The sequence below is a fragment of the Heloderma suspectum genome, chromosome 1, assembly GCF_057233095.1.
Source record: "Heloderma suspectum isolate Gila_16-S chromosome 1, 16-S_ref, whole genome shotgun sequence".
Lineage (NCBI taxonomy): Eukaryota > Metazoa > Chordata > Lepidosauria > Squamata > Helodermatidae > Heloderma > Heloderma suspectum.
The window spans coordinates 340977953-341003640 of NC_139458.1; the positions used below are offsets into that span (position 1 = coordinate 340977953).

General features: G+C 42.6%; 1 protein-coding gene across 1 annotated transcript; it reads right to left on the reverse strand.

Moving 5' to 3' along the window:
* Positions 1-7465: 7465 nt before the first annotated feature.
* Positions 7466-10173, reverse strand: CITED2 (Cbp/p300 interacting transactivator with ED-rich tail 2). Its single transcript, XM_084827696.1, has 2 exons — positions 10086-10173; positions 7466-9453 (listed from the first exon to the last, which is right to left on the reverse strand). Exon 2 carries the CDS (start codon positions 9444-9446, stop codon positions 8757-8759), a length of 690 nt encoding a protein of 229 aa, XP_084683822.1. The 5' UTR covers positions 9447-9453; positions 10086-10173; the 3' UTR covers positions 7466-8756.
* Between the last annotated feature and the right edge of the window lie 15515 nt (positions 10174-25688).

The following is a 25688-nucleotide window of genomic DNA, read 5'->3' on the forward strand; positions in this document are numbered from 1 at the left end:
GTACTGTTGCACTCCTGTCCTGCTTGTGGGTTTCCCATGGGCAGCAGGTTGGCCACTGTGTGAACAGAATGCTGGACTAGATGGACCCTTGGCCTGATCCAGCATAGCTCTTCTTATGTTCTTAAACTGGCCCCAGGTGGAGCAGCCTGCAATAGTTGGGGGAACACCTAGATGACACAGTTCTATCTCACCCCAGTCTGTCTTCCTCCGGCGGGTTCTTTATTAGGCGTTATAATTCAGTACTAGCTTGTGTTTTCAAACAATAATAAATAAATGAAGAGGCTTATTGTCTTTCACAAAGTATAAGATTAATCACATGAAGACAGTTGCTCTCAATAGCTTAAAATGCGTTCAGGTGTGCTTTTAAGCTTAACTGAATTGAAGACCTTCAGTATTACTTATGGGTCAGTCCTTTACTAAAAGAAGGGAAAATGATTAAACTCTAAAGAAATTAAAAGAAACATTTGATTAAGAAAAAAAAAAGTTGCTGACAAATGATGAATTGCCTATTGGAGCAGACATTTGCTATTGGAGCAGACCAAAGCAGAACATTAACTATTTCAGGAAGAAGGAACTTCTAACTGTTAATAGAGGATTGGAAAAAGTCTTGACATTGTAAGTGTTTTTTGTTATTGTTCAGTCGTTTGGTCGTGACCCCATGGACCATAGCATGCCAGGCCTTCCTGTTCTGCGCTCTCTCCTGGAGCGTGCTCAAGTCCATATTCATTGCATCAGTGATGCTATCTAGCCATCTCATCCTCTGCCGTCCCCTTCTCCTTTTGCCTTCAGTCTTTCCCAGCATCAGGGACTTTTCCAGAGAGTTTTCTCTTCGCATTAGGTGGCCAAAATATTGGAGCTTCAGCTTCAGTATCTGTCCTTCCAATGAGCACTCAGGGTTGATTTCCTTTAGGATGGACTGATTTGACCTCCTTGCAGTCCAGGGGACTCGTAAGAGTCTTCTCCAGCACCACAGTTCGAAAGCATCAATTCTTTGGCGCTCAGCCTTCCTTATAGTCCAGCTCTCACAGCCATATGTTACTACTGGGAAAACCATAGCTTTGATTAGACGGACCTTTGTCAGCAAGGTGATGTCTCTGCTTCTTACTATGCTGTCTAGGTTTGCCATAGCTTTCCTCCCAAGGAGCAAGCGTCTTTTAATTTCGTGGTTACAGTCACTGTCTGCGGTGATCTTGGAGCCCAAGAAAATAAAATCTGTCACTGCTTCCATTTCTTCCCCTTCCATATGCCAGGAAGTGATGGGGCCAGATGCCATGATCTTCATTTTTTTAATGTTGTGTTTCAAACCAGCTTTTGCACTCTCCACTTTCACCCTCAACAAGAGGCTCTTTAGATCCTCTTCGCTTTCTGCCATTAGGGTGGTATCATCTGCGTATCTGAGGTTGTTGATAATTCTCCTGGCAATCTTAATTCCGATCTGTAATTCATCCAACCTGGCATTTCTCATGATGTACTCTGCATATAAGTTAAATAAACAGAGTGACAATATACAGCCTTGTTGTACTCCTTTCCCAATTTTGAACCAATCGCTTGTTCCATGTCCGTCCGGTTCTTACTGTTGCTTCTTGACCCTCATACAGATTTCTCAGGAGACAGGAAAGGTGGTCTGGTACCACCGTCTCTTGAAGAATTTGCCACAGTTTGTTGTGATCCACACAATCAAAGGCTTTAGCGTAGTCAATGAAGCAGAAAGAGACGTTTTTCTGGAATTCTCTTGCTTTCTCCATGATGCAGCGAAAGTTGGCGATTTGATCTCTAGTTCCTCTGCCTCTTCGAAACCCAGCTTGTACTTCCGGTAGTTCTCGGTTCGCATACTGCTGAAGCCTAGCTTGTAGGATTTGGAGCATCACCTTGCTGGCATGTGAAATGAGAGCAATTGTACGGTAGTTTGAACACTCTTTGGCGTTGCCCTTCTTTGGAACTGGAATGTAAACTGACCTTTTCCAGTCTTGTGGCCACTGTTGAGTGTTCCACATTTGTTGGCATATTGAGTGCAGCACTTTAACAGATTCATCTTTTAGGATTTTAAATAGCTCAGCTGGAATACTGTCATCTCCGCTAGCTTTGTTGTTACTAATGCTTGCTAAGGCCCACTTGACTTCACTCCATAGGATGTCCGGCTCAAGTTCAGTGACTGCACTATCATGGCTATCAGGGACATTCAGATCTTTCCTGTATAGTTCTTCTGTGTATTCTTGCCACCTCTTCTTAATCTCATCTGCTTCTGTTAGGTCCCTGCCTTCTTTGTCCTTTATTATGCCCGTCTTTGAGCAAAACGTTCCCTTGAGATCTCCGATTTTCTTGAAGAGATCTCTAGTCTTTCCCATTCTGTTGTTTTCCTCGATTTCTGTGCATTGTTCATTTAAGAAGGCCTTCTTGTCTCTCCTTGCTATTCTCTGGAACTCTGCATTCAGTTGGGCATATCTTCCCCTTTCTCCCTTGCTTTTCGCTTCCCTTCTTTCCTCAGCTACTTGAAAAGCCTCATCAGACAGCCACTTGGCTTTCTTGCATTTCTTTTTCTTTGGGATGGATTGAGTTGCTGCCTCCTGAACAATGTTACGGAACTCCATCCATAGTTCCTCAGGCACTCTGTCTATCAGGTCTAATCCCTGAAATCTATTCCTCACCTCTGCTGTATATTCATAAGGGATATGATTTAGGTCATACCTGAATGGTTTAGTGGTTTTCCCTATGTTCTTCAATTTCAGCTGAAATTTTGTAGCAAGAAGCTCATGATCTGAGCCACAGTCAGCTCCAGACTGTATAGAGCTTCTCCATCTTTGGCTGCAAAGGACATAATCAATCTGATTTCGATATTGACCATCTGGTGATGTCCATGTGTAGAGTCGCCTCTTGTGCTGTTGGAAAAGAGTGTTTGCTATGATCAGCGTGTTCTCTTGGCAAAACTCTATTAGCCTTTGTCCTGCTTCATTTTGTACACCAAGGCCATGCTTGCCTGTTATCCCGGTGATTTCTTGACTTCCTACTTTAGCATTCCAATCCCCTATGATGAACAGGACATCTTTTTTTGGTGTTAGTTCTAGAAGGTGTTGTAGGTCTTCATAGAACTGAAGTGTTTTTAAACATATATAAAAATGTATGAATGTTTTTTTTAATAGTTGCTCTTTTGTAACTGAAATTGTCTTGAAAAGCGTTTAAAGCTCGAAACCTGCACATCACTTACTAGAGAGTAAGACTCATTGAGCTCAGCAGAATTTATTCCCAAGTAAGCATCGCATCGTTTGTTTGACAGTAGTGAGGGATTTAAATAGTGACTTAAACTAAATATATTGGGCTCAATTATGTTTCTTCTTTCTCAGGACATCATTCATTCCCCCAACCCCCCAGTAGCTCGATTTTATGTTCTGTAATATCTCTGTATGGCGCCTTTCACTAGAAAAAGCCATTGTGTGTGGAAGGTGGGGGAGGAAAACATTTTAAAGAATTTTTCTTTTGATCTGCATTCCACAAGGTGGCACCAACACCTAATATATTCAAAAATGGAGAGTATGTATTTACATTTCAAAGCTGACCACCCGTAACAGATTAGAGGATTAATATTTTGCTCTAAAGGATCTGGCCTTTACTGTTGACATCAATTTATGTGCAAGCACAGGCTTTTGCAGTTGTAAAAGTCATTCAGACTATAAACTGCACAATAGATGTCAACTTATTCTTAGTGTGCCTCCCTTGAGCACCTCAAACAGCTGTGAAGAGCTAACTGTTCTTGCCTGATCCATCACAGCAGCATGATGTCTTTCTCAGTACCAGCGAAAGTGGCCATCACCCATATTTTTCCTCCAACTGCAAGAGAGTGACGTTTTATTAATCAGCACCTTTTTTCCTAACAAGTGTCTTTTGTGCTGCTTCTGCACACAGAGGCTTATCGTTGATCTCCACTGCAAATAAAGCACTGTGACTATTTATGGCCATGGCTTACAGAACAGTAGAGCTCATGTAGCATATTAGAACTTTTTGAAAAAGAGCCAAGGTACAGAGGTCAAGTTTCCTGTACTATAAGCAACTTAAAACAGCAATGCAACACCCCCACTGCCACCTCCAATCTAGCTTGCAAAATAATCTGGCACTGGCTAGTAAACTAGGCCAGCACACATATTATCATTAAATACTTTCATCAAATGGAAGTGTTTTAACACGTGTGTGTGCGTGTGAGAAACCATGCAGGGTAGTATGTAGCAGCTTGGACCCATTCTCTCCTTCCAGAAGTTGAGATTTCAAACTTTGACTATGCTTCTGTAAGTTTACTTCAGAGTCAGTAAATGGGACCAGAGTAATGGTATGAAAATGTTGCTTTTCAGTTCTATGTATAATACCCTTGTTATGCTGTTATGAAAGTCTGTCACAAAACAAACTGGACTCATCTGACTCAGTAAACTCCAAGCTTCTCTAGAGCAGCCTTCCCCAATCTGGTGCCCTCCAAATGTGTTGGCCTACAATTCCCCTCAGCCCCAGACAGCATGGGAGTTGATGGGAATTGTAGTTCCAAAACATGCAGAGGGCAACAGGATGGGGAAGGCTGCTCTCAAGTATAAGAGTTGCTTCAGACAGCAAGATCTTTTAAGGTTGCATAACCTTAAGGTTGCTTTAAAGGTTAATAAACATACTTATTAGGAATTAGTTACATTGAACTTAATGGGACTTACTTCCAAGTAAATGTGTGTAGGATTGCTGTGTAGGTGTACTTTAGGAATGTAATGTGTGAATGAGACAAACATATGCATCATACACAAACTCAAAGAGCCAAGATTTGACAGGGAACTACAGCCAATGTACACTAAATTTTTAAATCTGGGGTTGTTGCCATATAATGTGTGGAATGGCTCTCCCTTTAAAGAGGTTTAATATAAGCGTCAACTGGGTTGTTTTTTTTTTTTTTTAACTGGACTAGGGTTGGCGGAGAATTTCTCCCCGAAACTTCGGGGGGCCGAGCGCCAACGTGTTCGGCCCCCCGAAGAAGTTTCGGGGGAAAATTCTCCGCACCCCCCCCCCGGGACGGGACTTACCTTTCCCGAATGTCCCTCCTGGTGGCGGGTCCCGGCGGTGGTTCGTCGCGTCTTCGTCAGGGGTGGGGGCGGCAGCCGATCTTTAGACCGGCTGCCGCCGCCATTCCAATAAAACTAAAAAAAACACCACACCCCTGTGATAGGCTACGTGACGATTAACGTAGCCTATCACGGCTAGATTTGCAAAGTCAGCCATGATAGGCTACGTAAATCGTCACGTAGCCTATCACGGCTGACTTAAAAAAAAAAGCGCGTACGGCTAATGGCGGCCCCCATAGGGAGCCGCCATTCACGTTCCTTATTTGGTCACTGTAGTCTACGTAAAGATTTACGTAGACTACAGCGACCAAATAAGGAACGCAAATGGCGGCTCCCTATGGGGGCCGCCATTTGCGTATGCGTTTTTTTTTTTTAAAGTCACCCGTGATAGGCTACGTGACGATTTAGGTAGCCTATCACGGCTGACTTTGCAAATCTAGCCGTGATAGGCTACGTTAATCATCACGTAGCCTATTACAGGGGCGTTTTTTGTTTTTTTTAACCTTTTTATTTTGTGGCCGGGCGAGGCGCCTCCTCCCCGGCCTGAATTTCGGCCGGGCGAGGCAGGAAGCCTCCCCCCCCCGGCCTGAATTTCAGCCGGGCGAGGCGGGAAGCCTCCCCCCCCGGCCTGAACTTTGGGGGGAGAGCAGCGAAGCGCCTCCCCCCCACCGCGAAAAGCTGCAAGACCAGGTAAGTGACTTTCGTGCACCCCTAAACTCGACTTGACAGCATTTCTGGAAGCTTGATAATCACATGACATTGATCGCAACTTGCTATGCAGCATGGCACATGTCAACAGGAAGTCTTTCTTGCATGACTAAAAAGTACAAAGTTATAGAATGGCTAAAATGGAAGAATTGACTGCCAAAGGGTTGAATACCTGGCATGGGAACTTCAGACTTTATAGAACAAAAGTCTATCACGACCCCAAAGCAGAAGGCTATTGTGTAAAGCCAATGCAGAATATTTAAATCCCAACACTACTTCACCTAGTTAGAAGCATGCTTTTTAAAGCAAAGTTGAACCAAAAAGCTGATTAATAAATTGGATAGATATTTATAGAACTATAGTCCACCAGCCATTTTTGGATACACAGACTTTCTGGGCTAAATATCCCAAACTAGCCAGGTCAGTGCTTGACCTCTGTCAAATCTAAGACAAAGATACAGTTTATTGAAACAAGTCTTGAAATAAACTGGTACAAGATTTCAATCCAGCTATATTTAGGCTTCCTGGGAGGTACTACAGAAATACCAAATCCTAACATAATGGTGAGGTAGTTTGAAGCCTGTGCAATTACAATTTGAAACCAGGCACATGTGACCCAGAATAATGACTTATGTTCTTATTTCAACATAGTTGCTCTTGATTGGTTTTGTTGGCCCATATTTCTGTCACTTTGTTAATGTTTGAAATCACTTGGAATGTTTCTACTTATCTTCAAACCAAAGTCTGAAGTAAACCAAATTATCTAGTCCAGTTTGCCTCATGGCAAAACTGTCCATTTACCCCACCCCTCATCAGCAACATAGCCAATGTTGTGCACTGAGAGATTAAATGGTTCTGGATAAGCCCAACCCACATGTTTAAAAAAGGGGGTGGGGAGACATAAAAACCAAGAAAACACACATACCTAACCTCACTGACACTAATCTAGAATCTACAAAGCGCAGAAGGTAGCATTAGACATTACAACTAGCTGCCTTTTTCCAGTTTGATACAAACTCTATTGTATATGAAGTCCAATGGACATATATGACTTAACACAGCAACTCTTATTCCATCATATTCTCCCATATGGAGGCTCAAACATTAGAACATGACAAATTTGTTTTGAAGTTATTATAAGAGAGAGGGGTATTTCTAAATGTCTGTGATAAAACTGAATTACACTCAACAAAATAGGTAGGAGAGTGAGGTGTCAGTTCAGTATTCAACAGCTGCTATCTTGTTAAACACAATTATATGCATTGTTAAAAATGTGATCCTTTACTTTAGTATTTAACTGACACGTCATTTTCCCTTAAACAATAAAACATTCCTGCGATATTGTAAATATTTTTTGCTCTCTATGCCAAAATATGGATGTTACTCACTTTTAGCGTCAGCATTCACAACCTAGGCTATAATAAAACTGGTTCAGCTTTGCTTAACATTTTCCACCAATACCAGAGTTCTGATGCCCTTCTTTCTTGTCCCATTCCTCTGTCAAGAAGTCTCATGGGTTTCAATACAAGATTTTTATAATTCACTAAGAGCATTTTTATGCCTGACACAAGAAACTAGAAGATGGAACAAAATTTCCAGTGCATGTCTTTTATGGAATCCTTCCATATGAAAGAAAATAAATTTACATAAAGAATCAAGTCTTATAGATAGATAAGTGAGAGTATTTATAAAATTAAAGTTTAATAGATAAATAGAATAAATACTTTATGCATCATAATTCTGGACAACTACATTTAAAGCAAGTAAGTTGGCAAATCACGAAGTTGTTGCCTCTTGGCATTTTCACTTTTGATAAAATCACACAGGCATGTTACAATGTTACTTATGAGACTGTGAAGTCATAATTAGGCTCAAATCCTTTTTACTTTCTGCACTGATCATGACATATAGCATACAATAGTGTCAAGTAGATTTTCCTTCAGAATGTTTCACACAACCCAACAGCTCAACAAGTTAAACGGGTTATATGTATCAAATATTGTAGAAGGGGGTGGAGGTGAGAAGAGAAATAAATTCAAGGTAAAAAAACCTGGAAATTGATACCTTGCAAAAATTAATGCATTTAACTTTTTATTAACATTGGCAAATTAAAATAGAATAAATTAACAAGTATGTTCTCAAAAAAAGTTTTGTACAAAAATACTGTCAAATTTCCTAAAAAGCTTTCAACACAGTAGTTCCCCCCCCATGTACTGAATAAACTATGCAAGCACAATGCCAAAATAAAAATATGCTGAAGATAGAACCAGAACCAAAATAGAAGTAAAAGACCAGTGAAATATTTCCCAACAGATAGAGACCATTCCATTCATACTATATTATTGTCTGTACAGATGGGGGAGTGGGGGAGGGGAACAGACAGAATTTAAGTAACAGTATTATTTTTCCTGATCACGGAGGGTTTGGCCCACATTTGTTAAGCTTCCAGTTTAGCAGACTAAAAAATTAGCATCACTGCAATGCATAGTTAAAAACAAAGCAAGAGGGCAGTATTTGTGCAGGAATCTACCCTGAAGTTCATGCAACCAACTAATGCAATATTTTTTTGTCCTTTAACTCAGAATTTGAATGCAGTTCTAGTCATTTGAAATGATAGCCTACAGAAAATCCACAAGATTAAGCACTTTGCCATTATTCATATCTAACAATTGAAATAACTGGCATGTTAACAGTGAGAAAATTAAGCAGAGAAAGAGAGAGATGGGAGATTGTGAAATACTAAAGACTGAACCAGTTAAAAATTATTATAGGGAAGGGAGGGCAGAAATGAGTGTCCAAGCTTAAAAATAAAGAAGTGGCAGCAAATTAAAAAGAAAAAAATTATACAAGCTCATAGTTTATTCTGCTTCCCAGATACTCAAGCTCCTAAAGCCTTTGAAATACTGTGTCTAGAGAGGGAATGTTTTTCATTCATACAGATAAAAAAGTCCTTTGTTTTGCAAGGAGTCAGCAGCTCACTCTACTGGGCTGCTGTTTGCAAACGAAGTCTGTCATGAAATCAAACTCATTCTGTCCCAACCAGAGCTCAGGAAGCTCCTTGATGCGATCCAAGCCCATTTCTATGACTAAGGACATAAGGACCTCCTCGTCTATGAAGTCAGTGTCTATGACATTGGGAGGCAACATTGCTGCAGGAACATGGGGCACAGAGGCAGGCACACTGCCGCTGTGCTTGGGGTTGCAGTCCCGAAAATGCTGGGTTGCTCCATTCAGCTGATGGTTGGCAGGGTGTAAGTCCGGCATGTAGTGGTTGTGAGGGTAAGGATGGTGGCTGAAGTACTGGTTGTTCAGCTTTTGCAACTGCATGCTGGCTGTTAAGGGCCCCCCTTGGGTGGCAACTGTAGGAGCCATGAACTGGGAATTGTTAAACCTTGCCGTGGGTGGCATGCTGCTGGGAGGATGCCCTCCGTTCACGTTTCCTGGCCCCATGGCATGCCTGATCCCACTGTTTGCATTCATATTTCCACCTCCGTAATGTATATGGTCGCTCATCAAGGCACTGAAGGCGTGTTGCTGCTGCTGGTGGTGGTGGGTAGGAAACTGACCCATTCCCATTCGATGTGCAGGATGGTGATGAAGCCCATTGGTTCCATCGGGGAAGCGCCCGTGGTTCATGGCCATCATGTGGTCTGCCATTTCCAGCCTTTAAAAGTTAATGTTGACAGAGAAAGAGAGATAAGCTTTTTTCGTGAGCCTGCCACCAGCAATGCTCCCTTCCTCACAGTGCCGTATCTCTTCCAAGGAAACAATCTCGAGCAGGCATCTGTGTGCTGTCGCCACCCCACCCACCCCGGGCCGGTTCTTTTGCTCCTAACAAAAATATGTCTTACAATGAGCCTGGCTGGGGTTCATTTGCTGAAGCCTGAGATAGGAAGGAAGGCACCTTGTGCAAACGCGGAGGAAACCGCCCCCCCCCGCAACGCGCGCACACCTACAAGCCAAATGAGCGTGCACGCCTGCAACAATCCCCCTTCCGCATTTCTTTCCCTCCCCTCTGGATATACACACGCACATATATACGCCGTAGCCCAAAAGGCTTACATAAGAACTAGAGATAGAAGAGAGGTCTCTCTGACCTTGTCAACAACTTTGTGAATTAAAGTCTGCAAGGGCTGCTGGCGATGCGAGTGCGACTGCATCGCAAGCAATTCGGGAGTCCTGCTGAAAGCCCCCTAATTCCCCTCCCGCTCCCCTGGTTCTCGTTACACTTTTCTTCAGGAAAAAGCCCCCCCCCACACACACACAAACAAAAAGACCGCTTCGCCCGCCACTCACCTCACGCCCTCTCTTGCTCTTCTTTTGCTCCAAACGTGTGGACGAAAAATTAGTCAGTATAAAAGCCTCCCCGCATAGAGCAAGCGGTTCTTCTTCGCCTCCTCTGGACTTGCGTGAGCGGACGATGATGATGATTAATAACAATAAAAATAATAATCGCCGCTGCCGCCTTGCAGACACACTCAACGCCGTTGGCTTTACTCTCCCGCGAGTTTCCCACCCGCACTTCCCAACAATGAGCTGTGTTTCTTACCGAGCTTTGGCCAGAGCTAATATAGGATTTCAAAAGGGAGGAGCGAAAGCCTTCAGAGGCAACCAGAAGTAAAACCTGGAGCAAGCGAGGATAACAAGCCAGGCGGAACTGGAAGGAGCCCAGAGGCCCCGCTCCTTCTGGCTCGCGAGTGACACGCGTGTGTTCGCGATGCCCTCCTCCGACCTGGGCGAATCGCTAATAAGGACGGAGGTTCGGTTTTCACAAGGGCTCCGGAACGGACCGGCTGCCGTCGGGGAAGGGCCACGGGGACCGCCGGCCGCCGCCGCTCACCATCGCGGACCGCGCTTCAGTTTTGCTTCTCAGCCGCGTAATGCGTTTACATCGCCTCAGCCCCCTTGTCTACCACGCTCTATTGGGCGCCGGTTCCCCGCGCAGCGTGGAGGCCGGTTGGCAGGGTCGTTCAACAGGGGCTACAATACTGATTTTGAATCTATACTGCTGGCGTGACCCCGGCTTCTCCAGTCCCGGAGTGGCCGCTCGGAAGCGCAAGAATTTCATAGAAGGCGATCGCACGGAGGGGGCTCCCTTGCCCTGCGCGCCTCTGCACTGGCCGCGCTTCCTTCGAGCGCATGGGAAGAAGAGTAACCTCCGGCGTAGCGCTACTTCGGAGCAAGGGCGCGCGGAGCCCCTCCGGCCTCCCCCTTCCCCCGTCCCGCGACAGGCACACGCTGCGCGCGCAACCCCACGCCTGCCCCTTTCCCGGCCCGCGAAGCCGCGTCTGTTGCAACACTTCTGGAGGCGGGTGTCGTCCTCCAGGGCACGCACAGATCCGATCCGCGCTTTCGAGGTGGCACGCCGCTTCTCCGTGGACATTTTGCGTTCACCTCGCCTGGCAACTTTGGCATTCAAACGGAGGCGTCTCTCTGCTCTGCAAACAAACTCGGCGATCTTCGGCCCAGAGATCTTCCTGTCCTCCCTCCCCCCTTTCTTTCCCACCCCCTTTTAATAAACAGTCACAGTAGTGTGTATTTGCCCTTTCTTCGGGGGCGGGAGGGGGGGGGAGAAGCGAAGGCTGCAGGATTGGCCAGCGTCCCGACCTCTACGAAGGCAATAGGTTTTGCAGAAAGCAAACAGCACGGCAGGTTTATATTGCTGTGAAAGAAGGCGATGCGATAATTGCTCTGTAAATAAAGCACGTCCCGGCCCACATGTTTTCCTCTACCTCTAGTGCTCGCGCGCTCTTGCAGGCCTGCTAGCTGGGTCAACAGAGCTGATAATGCTGGGAGAAATAATAAGCCCCTATCTGGCAGCCGCGCGCGTCTGCTCCTGCACACACGGACGACACGCTCGCATCGGAGGCAAGCGCAAGCCAAAGGCCAGCCATGCCATATTTTAAATATTAACCGCAGATTTAAAATCTTAGGAGTTTTCCTATGGGCAAGGAAAGAGCATGGCTATACGTTATCACACATGAATGGACGACTCCTCGTTCTTCAACTAAGGAGGCGGCAGGCAGCTCCGGCAAACTTTGCTGATGGGGCTCTGTACCAGTACTCAGGGCAAACCAGGTGGCCTATAGCGTAGGGTACTGTGGTGATTAAAGAATAAAAAGAAGTTTGGAAAGGGCTGTGGAGGTCGTCTAGTCCACCCCCTGCTCAAAGTAGGATCTACAACACAGGATGGAGCTGCCCCATGGTTGCTACTCAAAGCCTGCCACTTGGGGGCAGAGCCACAGACCTCAGCCGGGTAATCACAGCAGGCCAGTTCTGTAAGAAGCCTCCCAGTTTCTTGGAAGCCTTGTTCCTTAACTTAAATGCCAACAAGAAAAACAATAGCGTGAAGACTCAAGTGCTGGTTCTCAGTGGTGCAGCTAGATCATTTTAGACCCTGAACATAATGGTCTTATGGGACCCCCTCTTTAGATGCCCATAAATATTACTTCAGTTCATGCAACTAACATTTCTCTCTCCCCTCCCCCACCACTATTCCGTGCTTTACAACTGCTTCTACATTCCTGATATGTTAGAGCAACAAATCAACACACCTGTTTGCCAACCCTAATAAAAAAAGAACACTCTGAGCATGTGCGATTTTGCATTTTAACCTCACTTAAATCATCGCACCGTCATGACTATATGAATGCAAGTGAATTTGCGTCTGTGGCCCTGATGCTAAACATATTTAGATTGGAATAAGCACCATTTTGTTGTATAAAAGGATAATATTTTTAAAAGTAAAAATAATAACATGAGCATCTGTAACCATGCACATGTATACGCCCCCTAACTCTAAATGTTTAAAAATGAAAAGAAAAGCTGCTGTTGCATGGGTACCTGGCGTGCCCAGATGTTGACGTGGGGCCCGTTTGCCACTGCCCCCATCATCTGCTGCTCTTGGAGTCGTTATTTGGGTGACCACCTCACTGTGGGGCCCTAGAGTTCAGCCCCAAGGCCCAGCACTGCTGGTTCCTTTTGGATTGTCTACATAAAAAAGCCACCATGTGCACCATCATTAGTCCTTAACAAAGCCTTGGAATACTCCTGCTTACATGATGAAGTGTCGCAACATGTTTCAGAGCACCATGGACAGTGCTGCTGCTTCTCCTGCCTGCCTTAGGTGATTCTTCCCCTCTGTAAGCTCATAAAGTTGTTCCCTGGCCTTAAATATTTTAAAACTCATGTTTTCTCTCTTCCATTGCTTCCTTACTGTTGTGTGTGACTGATTTTGTTTTTGTTTTTGGCACTCATAGGTAGGGATGTCGGCGAAATCCACAACAGAACCAAATGGATTCAGATTTTTATGAATCCGACCGACCGTCTTTCCCCCTCTGGGGCGGATTCTGCGGACTTGCGGACCGGTGTTTCTAATTTCCCCAAATTTTGCACACATTTTGTCATTGAAAAATACGCAAAATAAGCCCATCCAAAATGCACATTTCCCCCATAGGCCAAAGCATGAAAATTAGAATTTCAGGGGAATTTGTGTATCTCCGCATGTTTGACTTTGCGCGATTGTGAATTTGTGCAAATTCAGAAACAACAAAAAAAATCAATTCTGGTGATGGGTGGATAATGGAATGAAAGGCACCTGACAATCTGCAAAACACAGACAGAATGGATTTTACACTATCCGTAAATCCCTACTCATAGGTTAGTTGTCGTATACATTAACTCTTTTTGTTTCTTTTACTCTCTCTCAGCTAGCACAAATTTCCCTCCCATTTCCTCCAAGATTCTTCTTTTGAACCTGTTGGCAAGGGCCTGTTCTTTTTTCCTTTTGCAAACTATGTAGTCTGCTCTAGGCACTTACAAAACCAATGATGATATGCAGCCACCATATACAGTGTCAGACTGTTGGTTGTTATCTAGCCCAGAACCGTGTACTCTAAAACTGGCCAACAACTGTCCAGGGTCTCATTCCAGGTCTTTCCCAGCCCAACTACTGGAGACCCTTGGAGATATATGAACTTGGGACCGTATTCATTCAAAAACCTATGCTCTAACACTGAGTTAGAGGTTTTCCCAGCAGCCCACCTTTTCATTCTGAGCCATGCCCATCTAGGGAATGCCTAGAAAATGCCTATCTATGAACTTGAGCACACTCCGGGAGAGAGCGGAGGACAGGAAGGCCTGGCGTGCTATGGTCCATGGGGTCACGAAGAGTCGGACATGACTTAACAACTGGACAATAGGCAATCTAATCTTGCCTATCTAGAGAATGAAGAGAAGTATGCTAGAAAGAGATTATGGCAACATCAAAAAGATGGCAGCATCAAACAGCTAGAAGTGAAGAGAACAAGACCATCATCATCTACCTGGGTGGCGGAATGCAAAATGAGAAGATTGTGGTGAGGAGAGAGCCAAAAAAGCATGCTGTCAGGTCAGGGCCACATCATTAAATGGAGTTTGAAAAGCAAGAGTAAGATTAACACAAAGGGATGAGAACAGCAAAACTACTTCATTGGCTGAAGTAAGGAAGCTGACTAGTTTTCACAGCCCACAAAGTAACAGAAGAGAAATGACATCATCAGATAGCTCAAATAATTGCTGGAGTTTAACATAATTTACCTTGGGCAATTGCCAGATCAAAGTGATAAACAGATACTTCCTGACATCTCTGATATTGGCATACACTTTTTCCTTACTCTCCATGTACAGAAATGTGCTGTGTGTCAAGCAGCAATGAGCGTAAAGCTTGAGGTTGACAGCCTACCCATTCGCATCTTTGTTTGCCAAGACCAGAATGAAGGTAAGGGTGAGAGGGTGGATTTTTGCCCCAGTGGGAAGTTTATTTGGTCTTCCTTTTTTTCTGAGAATTCATATGAAAATTCATCTGCGCACATAGCGAGAGCATGGGCTGTATGTGGGGATACTGAGCTGCAGCAAGACAGAAGGCTTCGACCCAGAGGGGGTTATTGTTGCTTTTCCTTGTTCACTGATGACACTAACTCATGGTTTATTTAACCCATGGGTTGTTGAATTTGGGGCTGTTGTAATATGCATACCCAGCTACACTAACAAACCATGGTTTGTTAACCATGACAACCCAGAAAGAGAATCTGTGGTTTGTTGTTGGGTTGTAAACTCTGGGTTGTTTAAACCATGAGTTGTCCTTACGTGTGGACCCAGAACCATGGGCTGTTTTGCCAGGCTACAGAGATGGCAGGCAAGAATAGTAAAAAGAAAACACCAAACCTAGCTGCCCTACATGCTAGTGCTACAGCACCAAAAAAGGCATTTGGGATGCAGAGAGGGAGCGGGCAAAGGAGGAGGAAAAGAAGCAATTTAGGGATTGAGAAAACCAACCATGATTTGTTCATTTGATTGTCTGCTAGACAAACCCCACATAGGGCAACAAACCATGGTCTCAGTCTGCTTGAATTTGTGAGTGCTGAATTAGGTGGGTAGTTATTGGATATTATGGTACTGTTGCTTAATGTCAGGTTGCTAAATGGGGAAACAGTGGCCATCCAGGATTTAATCCTGGGATACTTCCAGATGAGACTTTTATTTTGCAATCATCCTGCCTCATTCATGGAATTTTATAGGGGGTCCAGATGTCAACATCTTCCACTTGTAACCCTCCCATGTTTTCCCGCCATTTCTTCTGTCATTTCTTTTACTGCAGAAAATCTGTTAAGACAGAATAGCTGAACAATGCCTTCTCATTGGCAGTGCTAGGAACCCACCATGGAAGCATTCCTGGATGACCATGCTGACCTGGCATGTATAACCAAGACTTGGACAGACAAGGGAGGGAATATGTGTGTGTTCAACTCTTCCAGTTATGTCTGCTGGGGTTTGGGTAATACAGTATAATAGACCCAGGGGTGCGGAGGGGAAGTCACCATAGTCAACTGTGATTTCATGTTTCTTTTCAAGTACTGACTCCAGCAATCCAACAATTTGGTGTGAATATACCTGGTGTTGGGTGCACAAGAATAGGGATTCTGTTAGTGTACTGCCCAACACACTACCTAGCAACTTCCCTACCTGAGCCAACAGGAGGTTTTGGGTGTGGTGTTAAAGACCCCCAGTTTGGTCCTGGGAGACTTCAACTTTCATGGTGAGACCTCTTGTGAGGTGTGGCTCAGGATTTCATAACCAACATATCAACCATGGCCTGTCTTTGTTAATATCTGGCTCCACTGGTGTGGACGTCCTTGACTTGGTATTGTGTGCCGAGCAGGATAATACTGATAAGAAGGTGAGGAAAGAGTATAACTCTTTTGTCATTGACAGATCAGAACCTGGTTAGATTTAGCCTTATGATGGCTACTCTAATCCACAGGTGTGAGCAATATATTAAGAAGATATGTCTCCAGAGACTGCTGGATCCAAATGGTTTTTTGATGGCTCTGGGGGATTTTCCTACTGATATGGTTGTCAGTTCTGTAAATGGCCTGGTCAGTTTCTGAAAGCTGGAGATAATGTGGGTGGTTAAACAATCACTTCCAAAGGTCCTTGTCCTAGTAGAGCTCATATGGCTCCATGGTTTACCACAGAGTTGGGAGTGATGAAACAAGTTGGATAACGGTGGAAGAAAACTCATGAGAAATTGAATTGAACATGGAGCCAAATAAATCTTATATTTCTATCCCGATTGCATCTGTTCAATGCAGGGCAGCAGTATTGTTCGGAGTGGTGAGTAAGCAGGGAGTCAAACCTTTACTTATTATTTTGAACTACATCGTTATATTATTATTGTTGTTGTTGTAGACATTTTAATCAGTGTATTTGTTTTTTATGTGTTGTTTCATATATTGCCAACCACCCTGAACACAATTTTTGTGTGGAAAGATGGCATATAAATTGAAGTCATCTGGGTTCAGTCCTGGTTCATTCAGGTTTATCAGTATTTTTAAACCTCTGGTTCAGTTCTGGTTCAGATCTTAACTTTGAAAAGTTGTTCATTAACAGAGTCAGACACTTTGAGTCAGTTTAGATATATTTCATGAAGAATAAAATCAAACTTGCTTGCAGTGTAACTCGATAAAATGAATACAACGTACTTTAAAAAACATTATTTTTGAATTTTTAAAGGTTTTTTTTAAAACTAACAAAATAATACAACAGGATAAAAACAAGAAAACAAACAATTAACTATAACTATCCTCCAGAAGCTGTCAGTCATATTTGATCACTGAGAGGACAGAACGAATTTGAGTCCAGAAAAGGATCTTTCTATGCTCAGTTGCTAAGCAGGAAATGCAAACACTATTTTGCTAACTGGTGTAGTTCTGGCCCTGTTGTTGTTGTTTTTCTCTCCACAGAAGAATAGTTGTATTTTTACTGAGAAGAAGCTCATCAACAAAAGATTCTAGAACAAACCAATATATTGTAGGCTTTTGACCAAATACTTGACCTTGTTTTTTTGATCAAGTGTTTCTTGCTTCTTCATCTTCTCGCATGCTTTGAGGAGTACTGGCTCTCACTTTTATTTCAAGAAGCTAATGTTTTTTCTTAGCAAAAAAGAAAACAGTTGATCCTATTTAGGATAGATGGTAGAATGGCAGCAGCAAGGAAAAACTGCAATGCTAAGGAAACACAGAAAGCTTCCAGCCTCTTTTTCACTGAGGTCTTGTGGATGGACAACAACTTGTGCATGGGTGGGTGAGCACCCACTTGAGCATCAGGAAGACTACCAGTCCTAGGCTCCACCTTCTGTTCTCTCTTGCTTGTCCTCCTCTTCTTTTCAGATGGCTCACTGGAAAATATAGTTTCTGTAAATATAGTTGGAGCAGAGAGAAACCTGCATTCTCTGTCAAAATAATTTCTTGAGTGCCTGATTATTGAGCCCCTTATTTTGAATTTGTTACCAGTTTCTGTGTTTTGGGGTTTTGTTCCAGCTCAAGGCAACCAAAAGATTACATATGGGAGCAGGTTCTTCTTGAGGTACCCAGGTCCCAAGCCAATTAGGGGTTTAAAGGTAAAAACCAGAAGCTTAAATCAAGTCAGGAAACAAAGAGGTAACCAATTCAGAACCAAAATAGTAAGTCTAACTAATCTAACCCAGACAGTAGTTTGGCCACAGCATTTTACACTAGCCATGTAAAGTTTCCATATGCATTTTAAGTATAGCCCAATGTAGAGCATGTTACAGGTGTCTAGTCTGGAAGTTAGTAAAGTATGAATGACCATGACCAGGTCTGATTGTTCCAGGAAAGGGCACAGCTGGCACCCTAGGTGAAGGTGGTAGAAGGCACTTCTAATCACGGCTGCCACCTGAGAACTTTTCTACGTGAGGCATTTGTTGGGTGTTTGTCATTCCCTACTCATGGTTGTTTATGGATTCTTGATGTTGTAACCCTCCAGTTTCACTTCTTTTGCAAACAGCACTTCCCACAAGTTTCTTTAGGGCAGGGGAAATTGGGTAATATTTCTGATGGTGAAAAAAAGCACTATTTCCTCTTGTGTATTTGCACTATTCCACTATACCACAGTGCCACCTAGAGATTATGTAGTGAAAAAGCAGGAAAGGAAATGCTTCTCCTGTAGTGCTCAGATCTCAATTCTGTGAAAAAACTGAAAGTAGACACAGCGTATTAACAGCCTTGTGTAGAAAAGCCCTGAGTTTCTAAAAACAGCACCAGATCAAGGAGTACCATCAAGCTGCAAACTTGTGTCCTCCTGGTGAGTACAACCCCATCCAAGATAGGTTGCACATGTATCCCTGAATTTGCAGACCCCCACTCAACTTGGGATAGGTGTGCATCCTCTCTTGGATGGGGTTACACTGCTCCTGAAGACACACATTCACAGTTCGATGGTACTCCTTGATCACCGAGTGTTTTTAGACACCTAGCAAAAACCTTGCTTTTCAGAAAGACATATGGAACTGGTTGATGATGGTTTTAAATATTTTCTGCTGCTGTGATAGGCCTATGGGCTTTTCTACAGGAGGCATTTAATATGCGCTCATCATTCTCTAGATACCATTGTGTATGGGTTCATTAGATGATGTCATGACCCTCCAGTTTTGCTTCTGTGTCTAACGATCACATTTGGAAGGGTTTTTTTGAGCATGGAAAATGAGGCATTTAATTGTGAAAGAAATTAAAGAAAGAAAGAAAGAAAGAAAGTGAAAGAAAGCACGATTTCCTCTTGTGTATTTGTGCTATTCTGCTACACCACAGCGCCACTTAGAGGTTATGTAGTGGAAAGCAAAAATTCCTTATGTAGTGCTCAGATCTCAATTCTGCGACGACTGCAAAAGTAGAGACAGCGGATTAACAGCTGATTAACAGCCTCGTCTAGAAAAAGGTCTATGTTCCCCCGTTACTGATCTGTTTGGTGCTTAATTGTTTAATAGAGCTATACCTTTTATTTCTTGCTTTTAATATTTTGATGTTATTTTGCTTTCTTTGTTTTGATCATTTTATAATTTTGTTCCAATTTTGAATTTTATCATTGTTAGCTTCTTTGAATTTTTTTGAACAGAACCTGGGATATCTTTCCCACAAACAAACACAAGTTTTGGGATATAACAGGGCAGCAGTTGGAAAAAGGTTGTCCATTTATCCCAACCAAAATAACGGTTGTGGATTGATAATCAGAAGGGTAATGAGTTAAACCTAAACCTGACATTCTTTAGTGAGGGCCAAGCTAGACATGGTGGCAGTGGATCCATACATTTAAATCCAGATCTGCCACAACAACACAGAAATGGAATGTGGGAAAGTGAGTGGGTAGGGATCTGATTTAAGGGAAAAAAGGTGTAAGTGCATGAGAAATACACTTTCAAACAAACAAGAACACCCAACTGTATCAGTAATACACATCAGTAAGTTCTAAAAACAATCAAAATTAAAAGAGGGACAATTGAAACACATGAATAAACAAATATTGATGCATAGCAGAGTATTTAGGATGATGACGGTTAAAGTATACAAGTTAGGAAGAGTAAAATGGAATCCTCAGTATCCATTCTCATCTATCAATCATCCATCCAAATCTGGCAGCAGCCATCCATCCATCCATCCATCCATCCATCCATCCATCCATCCATCCATGTAATCTACATTTTGCTCCACCCTTCAATATAGTCCTAGGATGGCTAGTAATTGGAAATTAAACATAGGTTGAAAATACAAAAATATAGAAAAAAGAGATGCATTTTATTGCAATTTATTTCCCCTTTCTTCTGAAAATTCAGTATAAGAGAAAGAAAGGAACCATGTAGTCAGGAATAATTGCTGTTTTCCTTGAGCTTTGGCCATGCACAGTTGCTAGGTAGATGCACTATCATTATTTTTCAAACTTCATCTGATGTCTGTAGGAAGGTAGAAGGTGATGTTTCAATCTACTTGACCAAGTAAACTTGTTGCTACTAACAATAGACGGAAGAGTCACTTTTGTGGGGATACAGTTCATTATTTCAGCCAATGGGATATAATAGGATCATTGTTAAGTTATGTAAAATTTAGCACATTTAGTATCAACTTTTTTTTGGTAACAAAAGGAATTATCACTATGCATGGAAGAAGGTATCAAAATTCCCAAACTGTTCCCAGAACTTTGGGCTGCTATGAATAGCATGCAGTATGACACTATGACCTGGTTTGCATATAATAGCAGTGGGTTGCATTCATCCATTTTGAATATGCAACCTCCAGCTCAATTGGATGTTGCTCTGTGACGTGTGAAGCCAGACACTATGGGTTAATCATGGGTTAAATAACCCAAAGATAACCTACAATTAATCAACCCATGAGTTGTCACCGTTATGTGTGAATAGGGCCATACAAGTTCAGTTATTCAAAAATCCACAGGCTGTAAAGACCCTTGCAACTGCTTTAAGGTGTGCCTAAGCTGATGCTAGTACAATATATTTTATATAGGTTAAACTATTAAACTTTTGAATACTTTTGAAGAATCTTGTAACACACAAGTAGAATTAAGACACTGGAAGCAGGTCTAGTTTAGCACAATACCATGTGACCATATACTGGAAACACCTCTGATTCAGTGTTTTGTTGATAATCTACACAACACCATGCGGTTGTATTTTAGCCCCCCTTAGTAACATCGTTACAGTTTTTCCTCTGCTGGAATATTAGTCAATTTGCACTTTCATTGTGTTATTTTAGTTAGTCATGTGAGCCAGTTCAGTATTATTATTTAAAAGTATGACAGAATATGTATTTCGACTAGAGGCTGGCATATTACAGATTATAGTGCATCTTGCTTTTTAATGGCAATCTTCTCTCTCTGTTTCTCTGTCTATCAGGCAGTTCTCTTTACACTGCTGGTTTGCCCACATTCACTTAAAGTACTTGGAGATTACGCATAGTGACCGGTCAATGTACAAAATACCCCGTTTATACTGTCACTGGCCTAATTTTCATAGACATTTGAGAATATAAACCCATTTCTGACCTGTACCACTCCAGACTGAAGGTGGCGCTTCACACGATTGCATAAGTGCCCCCCTTAAACATTCCACCTTTTGTATACAAAAAAATGTTGGTAGAAAACTAGATGCCAGGGAGAAGAGTTCTAGCAGTGTTCTCCCTGACATTCTTTTTTTTGGGGGGGGGGGATTAAGAGAAGTGCCAGGTATGGTGTGTGTATGTCGCATTCTTTGGGTTTTAGGTCCAATTTATAGGGAACCTGTACACTTATTTTAAATTGTATATATTATTATAAAGTCAATATAAAATTACCAATAAAATTATCATTGAAATTGATAGTTGTGTGTGTGGTTTTACTGCTGATTAATTTCGTATTGTTTTGTTGTTATATTTTATTGTTGGTCTGATGCCATTGCATTTCATGTTCACTGCTTTGATACCTCTGTGGAAAGTCATATAGAAATAATAATAATAATAATAATAATAATAATAATCAGCAGCATCCAGTCCACTCAGTGTTTTGAGGACATTTGGTATTTTTGGATGAAAGACACTACATTAGTTCAAAATGTTATTCTCCATGATCATTTGATTTACAAGAGTGTATACCTCAAGTTAATGAAATGTGGGAGATGTTAATAATAATAATTAGCAGCAGGAAGTGTAGAAATATTAAGACTATATTGTTTTTTTGGTTTTACTGAAGATTAATTGGTGGAATCCTTTCTACAATTAATTTATCACTTCCAAACCCTTACCCGTAATTCCTTCCCACACTAACTCCCTCTAATGCGTTTCTGTTTTCAGATATTTGACATCCAGATTTTTCTTAAATTATCTGTGCTGTTAGTCCTTGAGGCCCCCTGCTTTCCTTTAAGTTTTCATAATCAGTTATCCCTGCTGGCACTGCACTGCCCTCGGTTTCTACCTCATTGATAATTTCCTTACAAATTGCTGGTTTACTATAGTTTATCTGCAAAGACATAAAAAAGCCATTCAAAGCAAATAAAAGCGAAACAACACCATGCCTTTCATAACAAACTTCATTATCTGCTTTGCACAAGATAGATGTCTTCATAATGCCTAACAGCGCAATCCTATGCATCTTTACTCAAGATGTAAGCCCCACTGAGTTCAATGGTACTTACTCCCAGGTAAGTGTGCATAGGACTGCAGCCTAAGACTTGGTTCGCACATCAGGGTGGCAATTCCTGGGTTCTTTAACACAGGAATTTCAAGAATGAGTAGAGCACGCAAGCTGCACATTTGTCATTTCCACTTTTAATTAACCAAGGAACGCCCAATTCCTGGGTTTTGTTTCATGATGTGTGAACCCAGAACTCTGGGTTGTTTATGGTTAAACAACCCAGAGTTAACCCAATTGCTATTTCTGAATTGTTAAACAAAAGCAGAAATGACAAATGTGCAGCTCACGTGCTCCACACATTCCTGCAATTCCTGGATTGTTTAACCCAGGAATTGCTGCCATGATGTGCGAACTGAGTCTAAATCTCATAGAATGTATCAGCTATATCCACCATTCACCAAACACAGGTGGGTCTAGTGGGTGGTGGCATATCAGCTCTGGGCACTTTTGATGCAATGGCTTACCAAGATGAATTTTAATCTGATTTCTGTCCAGGATGTGGGACAGAAACCACCTTGGTTGATGACCTATTCTAGGAGAGATGGGGGAATATGGCCATGTTTATTCTCATGAACGTCTCAGCAGCATTTGACATTGCCATTGACAATGGCATGCTTCTGGAGTGGACTGCTTAAGTAGCTTGGGACTAGGAGGCACAGTGGTTCTACTACTTTGAAGGATGGTTAGTTTAAATGTGTTCATTGATTAATTGTAATTGTATTTTATATTTTTATGCTTTTAATTGTAGTCTGTAAGCCACTTTGATGACCTTCTTGATAGAAAAGCAGCTAATAAATTAATCAATACATAATTAAAAAACAAACACATTTCATCAACTTTTGCCCTCACTGGAGCACAGCAGTTTTTCAAAGCACCCCTGCATGACCTGCTCTAGATAGATGCCTCTGACAAGTGTATCACACCTTTACATCCAGGAGAATAGTGGTGGGCTGACTTCAATGGTGTGTGGTGTACTTGGTGGGTTTTTTTTTTTGCAGATTCTCCATGGTTTGACATTTTTAAAAATGTACAAAACAAGAGTGCATATGCAGAGTCATAACTAATGTATTTATAGTGACCTTAAGTAAGCACTCTTGCTTTAGAGCATGTGCCTTTACACCAGAGGAGTAAATATGTGGGAGTCAAGGGAACAGATAGATCTGTCCAGAAGAAGTAGATAGGGCTGTGTTCTTTTCTACTCACTACTTCCTGTACTTGCTCCCTAGAAAAGTAATTTTATACCCACCTCCAGAACTAGAAAGACTCCAACTGTATATCGTATGTTTTCGTTTTATGCTTGCTGGTTGCTGGTGTATATTGCAGTATACTGAATCACAGATACTGAATCATTTTCTTGAAGTGTACCCTGTTTTGTTGGCAAAATCTCAGCTTTCTTTCTTTTTATAATACAGCTTTGCTATACTGAGTTTTGAAATTCTGGAAAAATATATTCCCAGGAACTAGATTACTATAACACAATGAAGTGTATGTGTGTGTACGGACAGACAGATAGACACACACACACACAAACATTACATTTAAATGCAAGAACATATGTTTTTTAGGTGATAGGAAATGTAGAGTGTGAAGCTAAGGTTTCCAAAAATATTTAATGGGGTATGCCTGCCAGCAACCAGGATTGATGGAACCAGCATAGTCATTCCTTTTCCAGCCTACTCTATTATGGTGAGATACTCTTATTTTTTCTTTTTATCTGGTTTAGGTGGAGCTTGATTCAGCAATAAACTGGATGATGGCCAAGAAAGTAAAGCTCAATCCACACAAGGCAGAAGTACTTTTGGTGGGTGGTTCATTTGCCCTGGGAGCTGGTGTTCATCCCATTCTTGGAAAGGTTGCACTTTCCTGAAACTGAAGTGTGAGGTTCACAATCTGGGAGTGCTCAGTGCTGCTAGATCTGGGGGGTGTCTCCACCAGCGATTTACTCCGAGATGGCTGCATGTTGAGGTCGTTAGGGATACATGACATCGTGGCCATCCAGCAGCCACCCTGGAACTTATCAGGGAAAAACCGGATTTCCTGAAACTGCTTAAACTCTGATTCTTTTCCTTAAGTCAGGTTCTCCCTGGTATGGTGGCTGTGTGCCCCAACCCCTGCATTTAGCTCAGGTATGCTAGCCCTGCCCAGGGGTGTGCCTTTCACTATGACGCTGATAAAGGGGTGTTTCCTGTCCCCTTTGTCTCCCAGCACAAACCAATTAGTGTCTACTCTGAAGTAACTCCCATTGTGCTCAATGAAGCTTGCACACATCAGAATGTACAGAGATCTCCCTGAATTGAAATAGAGATTTTAAAGCACTGATTCCCTCAACCGTGTAAAGCGCTTTACTGAACCTGCGATTCTCCGTGGCTTGGTATATTGCCTTCGGAAGTAACTAATTCATACCTCCATTACAGTGATGCTGAGCAGCATCAGGTTTCAACGGGGGCTGGTTTCCCCATCCCTGTGTTTACTGCTCTCTTTTCCACAACAAACCCATTAGTGTCTACTCGGGAGTAACTCACATTGTACTCAATGAGGCTTGTTCCTGAAATGCGCACTCCGAGTTACTGAAATGATCAAGATGCAGGAGGAAGATTTTATCGAAAGGGGGGGGGAGAGCCTGGATGAGGGAAGCCTCTCTTATTGGTTGATCAGCTCTTGCCAGTCAGATGACGTTCACTCCAATCCCCCCACCCTACCAGGAAGTATGTTCTGTATAGCGGCTTAGAATGGTGTGATTCACGTGCCCGTGGAGCCCTGCATGGACCAAAGCCCTGCATGGACCTTGAAAAATGTGGGTAAGCCACTCCTTCCTTCTCCTTCTGTTGTCATGGAGACAGGGCCCTGGTTTTCTTTGTGGAACCCCAAGTGGCTTCCATAGCACAAAGTACCATTCATCAGCTAATGCTGGTGCACCAGCTGTGGCCTCTCCTGGGACAGAAATACCCTGGCCACAGTTATCCATATCCTTTAGTATCCCATCTGTTGTACATGGGGCTGCCTTTGGAGGCTGTTTGGAATGCAGTTGGTTCAAAATACAGCATCTATATTACTAACTGGGACCGAGTAAATGGAACATATTATGTCAATTTTTAAAGCAATGACACTGTATCCTGCTTTGTATCTAAGCACAGATTTAAAGCCCTCAACAGTTTAGGGCCTGGGTATCTTAAGGATGAACGTAAGAGGAGTCATGCTGGATCATACCAAGAGTCCATCTAGTCCAGCATTCTGTTCAGTGGCCAACCAGCTGTTGATGAGGAACCCACAAGCAGGGCATGAGTGCAACAGCACCCTCCCACCCATGTTCCCCAGCAACTGGCGGACATAGGCTCCCTGCCTCTGGTACTGGAGGTAGCACATAGCCATCAAGACTAGTAGCCATTGATA